At 30.8% G+C, this 4603-nt stretch overlaps 1 protein-coding gene across 1 annotated transcript; it reads left to right on the top strand.

Annotated features, from left to right (window-relative positions):
* The first annotated feature begins 1080 nt into the window (after positions 1-1080).
* On the top strand, positions 1081-2686 carry LOC108782436 (rRNA methyltransferase 3, mitochondrial). Its single transcript, XM_018550715.1, has 4 exons — positions 1081-1409; positions 1488-1726; positions 1847-2002; positions 2071-2686. Exons 1-4 carry the CDS (start codon positions 1081-1083, stop codon positions 2667-2669), a joined length of 1323 nt encoding a protein of 440 aa, XP_018406217.1. The 3' UTR covers positions 2670-2686.
* Positions 2687-4603: the final 1917 nt, after the last annotated feature.

Below are 4603 nucleotides of genomic sequence, written 5' to 3'. Positions count from 1 at the left end.
TCTCTAGTTAACGATAGCAACAATCATTGATAAAACGTTTAGAGAATCCCGGCCCAGGCCGATGTGTTTTCCGACAGGCGCGCTCGGATCAGTTCTCTATACACAGAGAGAAACCATATATGTAATACTACTATCAGCTGCTACTATATGGCTAGTGAGGCGTGGTTTATATGAGTTAGAGACCCTATACCAGAGTCTGGACACGAGCGTGATTGTGGTAAAATGCTACGAGAGAGAAAGATATATATATATATATATATACATCATCTTCGTCTATTAATTCTAACCTTAATGTAATGTATATATTTGTATATTCTCTTTCATTTAAGTTAACAGCGTAAAAAATATTAAATCATCGATGTCGATGTATTAAATATTAAAAATAATAACATTAAATAAATATTTATAGTAAAAATAGGTGGCTGCGCTGCTCCGTACGGTATTGTAATAATTCAGCTGTCAAAGGATATGCAATGAAAAGATTTTCTAAAAATCCTGAACGATGAGTTATATGGGTAAAAAATGTTAACCGAGAAGATTGCGGGTACCGACAAACAATTCACTTTTTTGTGAAGTTAGTTAATATTCGTTAAAAAAATAAAAATGTTCTAAAAGTTTATGTATACATTTCTATCCTATATGAATTTATAAGGTTATCGACGTTTGAATTAGAGCGGGAGTTGCCACAAACGACGGACCAATCAGAAATTGTCTCTCTCGTGTCCAGACTCTGGTATAGGGTCTCTACTGTTCCTCCATTGTGCGCAGCCTTACGAGTTACGACTCCTATTGCAGATGTCGTAAGTCTCGCGACTCGCACGTCTGTCGCTCTATTATATGCATACCACAGTTACTCCGTGGTGATGCCGAATGTAGTGAGAACATGTGGTAAATTTATTTAAATAGATTTCTGATATGTCTCTCTTGATTGAGTTAGCAACGCCAGTCTCTGATAACGTGATTAAAATAGATCATTGTGTCGATAAAAAAAATTAACATAAGACATTATAATATAGTGATTATTACAATAAATATACCAATGAACAATATTGCACGACATTTGAATTTTTCAAAATAACAATGTTGCGAAATATAGTACAATTATCACTTAAATCGATTCACGACGTGAAGTTTTTAAGAACAGTCAATTTAAGATCAACAATTAGATGCAAATATAGTACTAAATGGATTAGTCGAAGACCTGTTGCTATTGTTAATAAACATGAACTTTTGGATATTGATAATACAATCAAAACTGATGAGCAAAGAACTCGTAAAACACATAGAAGGAAATCAAGAATCAATACAAATGAAAAGGAAAAAGAAGAGAAACAAAAGGAAAATAAAATTGAAGGAAGTACTACAGAACCAAAATATATAGCCCTTGATGCAGATGATAAACTCATAAGGTATATTATTTTGTAAATAATGCTTAAATGATCTCTAAAATGTATAGTCTTATAAATAATACCTGTTACACATTTCAGTTCATTAATGATAGATGTTAAGACAAAAAAGAGGAGAGAAAAGAATCGTCAAATGCTATTAGAAGGCTTTCGATTAATTGAAGATGCAATTCAGGCAGGGATAATACCAAAAGTAATATTTTTTAACAGATTATCCGACATACTGTCACTGTCACTTCCAAAGGAAGTTAAACTATATAAAATCCCATATCGTACAATTCAGTTGTGGTCTAATTTAACAACTTCTCCAGGAATAATTGGTAAGTGTTACGATTTAATATAGATCTTGAAGTAGATGACTGACAATTAACAAAACTAAAAGTAATCTATCTATTGAACTACATACATGTATATCTATATAATTTTGATTTTTGGTACAGGAATTTTTGAAATCCCAGATGCAGAAACTAAGGAACCTGCTGAGAATGCTATACCTTTGACTATTATCTGTGACAATATAAGAGAACCAGGAAATTTGGGAACTATTGTAAGAGCAGCTGCTGCTGCTGGTTGTGAAAAATTATTATTAATGAAAGGTAATTTAGTTCATCATTAATTCCATAGTATATAGTTTTTTTTATTAATCCAGAGTTTTGTACTTTAGGATGTGTGGATTTATGGGAGCCTAAAGTTTTGCGCAGTGCTATAGGTGCACATTTTCGATTACCAATATTTACATCTATTTCATGGAATGAAATTCCAACGTTAATAAGTGATGAATCTGTAATTTTTCTAGCGGACAACAATGTAGCATATGAAAATTATTCAACAGATGTTACAATGAATTTAGACTCTAATGAAGATTCTTTTACTGAAGTTAATGATAATTGTGTGAAACAAGATAATTTAGATATGCATAATGATCAAAATAAAGATAATATGATAGATCAATTAATTGGTCAAACTAAACCATATAAATCAACTGCAAAAACTAAATTGTTAGTAAAACAGTTAATATCTCAACTTCCAGTTAAACCGTATTATGCATTAAATTTTACAGAAAAAGAAGTAGTACTTGTTATTGGTGGAGAAACTGAAGGTGTAAGTCTAGAATCATGTAAATTATTACATTCAAGAAATTGCATTCGTGTTAATATACCACTGACTAATGGTGTTGACAGCTTAAATGTTGGTGTAGCTGTTGGTATTGTTACATTTGAAATGAAAAGACAATTTGTAACTTGTAAAATTGACAATGAATAAAATTATTTTTAAACGTGTGTACAGATAATGTTTTCTTACTAATTATTATTGTACTAATTATTACTATTATTGTTATTAATAAAAATATCAAATCTATAAATAATTTAATATTTATGCGTGAATTTTTATATACTACATATGTAGTCCCCCCATAATTGTGCGCTGATAACATTCAGACATAACGCATAAATACTACAGTAGTATTATATAATATCACCGATTTTTACTTGATTAATTACAATTAAATATGAAGATGATAATTTAAAATTCCGCAAATAGTTAGATCTTTTTAATTTATTCTTTATATTACGAAAAATATCACATAGTTTTTGGCGTTTCGTCCCGGCTTCCATTACTGGACTCATCAGTAAGGCATTGTAATGGAAGCCTACCTTATACGCCTGTGTTAAGGTGCTTTTTCATGCGCAGCACGCTGCAGCAGCAATTCGTTACTATTGGTTAAGAATTTTATGTAAGCTAGATGACGCACTTCCGGCGCAAAATACATTTTGCCGCAGTTCGTTGAAGTTGAACCGAACGAACAGCAAGCAGCAAGCGGCAAAATCGAGGCAATATTATTTATTGCAATAAATATTAGGAAAATAAACGAAGAATGGCTTCGGATAAGGTACGAATGTTTGTAAATTAGATTATTTTATACTTTACACTTTACTTTTTCAAATTTGTGGTAAAGTATAAAATGATCTAATTTACAAACATGTATCCGTACCTTATCCGAAGCCATTTTTCGTTTATTTTCCTAATATTTATTGCAATAAATAATATTTTCATAATGAAACGACGGACATATTGTACGCTTTCTCGATTTTGCCGCTTGCTGCTTGAGGTTCGTTCGGTTCAACTTCAACGAACTGCGGCAAAATGTATTTTGCGCCGGAAGTGCGTCATCTAGCTTACATAAAATTCTTAACCAATAGTAACGAATTGCTGCTGCAGCGTGCTGCGCATGAAAAAGCACCTTATAAGTCGAGATACTATATGAAGAAATATACGCGTGTCAAAGCACTTGCGAGAATTTGAGAATATCTATAGACCTCTGATCGACGTAGTGATATTTTTCGCAATATTTATTTTAAGTAGGAATAGCGTCTTTTTCGGCTGACGCGTAATAATAAATATTAAATAATTTTGTAACGACCGTATATTGTTATCAGCGCGCAATTATGGGGGGACTATATATGTAGTACATAAAAATTCACGCATAATTGTAATAAGCACTTTGATCCAGCTTTGACCGTTATACAGGCGGTAATTCTTTCCTCGTTTGTTTGACAATATATACGGTCGTTACAAAATTATTTAATATTAATTTAATATTGTTTTTTTTTCATAATTATTCTATTTATTACGATATTATTTCTTTTTTTGTAATTAATAATCATAAATTTAGTTATTTTAACATTTCTGATATTTCAGATGCTGTATTATATTAATACATTACATAACTTTCAGGATTTAGTACAGTTTCTTGAATTAATTTTTATATAGAAATAAAAACTACTGTCAAAATATATTTTTCATTTATTTTGCTTTAAAGCTAAAATTTTGAGAACTTCCATTTAAGAGAAACGACTTCCCTTAACAATAACATTTTTTTTTTAATCATAAGCCCGGTTTTTATTATCTGATTAACTTGTGTGGTTAGGTTTAAACCTAATATTTTATGGATTTCATCTATGATGATATATCACGAATAAAGCCTAATGAAATATCAAGTTAGATTAGGTTATATGCTTAATCGCAAGTTAACCAGATAATGAGTGCGTTCCGTTTCATGCATGATGCATATAATATATCATTTATTCTTGTTATCCACACACCGAACGTTAAACAAGGACAATTGATACATTATGCGCGACTAATGAAAAACTGGGCCTTAATAAAAAATTTCATTTATGTTGCATCTTTTATTC

The sequence above is a fragment of the Cyphomyrmex costatus genome, unplaced genomic scaffold (assembly GCF_001594065.2).
Source record: "Cyphomyrmex costatus isolate MS0001 unplaced genomic scaffold, Ccosl1.0 scaffold127, whole genome shotgun sequence".
Taxonomy (NCBI): domain Eukaryota; kingdom Metazoa; phylum Arthropoda; class Insecta; order Hymenoptera; family Formicidae; genus Cyphomyrmex; species Cyphomyrmex costatus.
The sequence above is the reverse complement of the archived record's forward strand: the minus strand, read 5'-3'. Positions and strand labels throughout refer to the sequence as shown.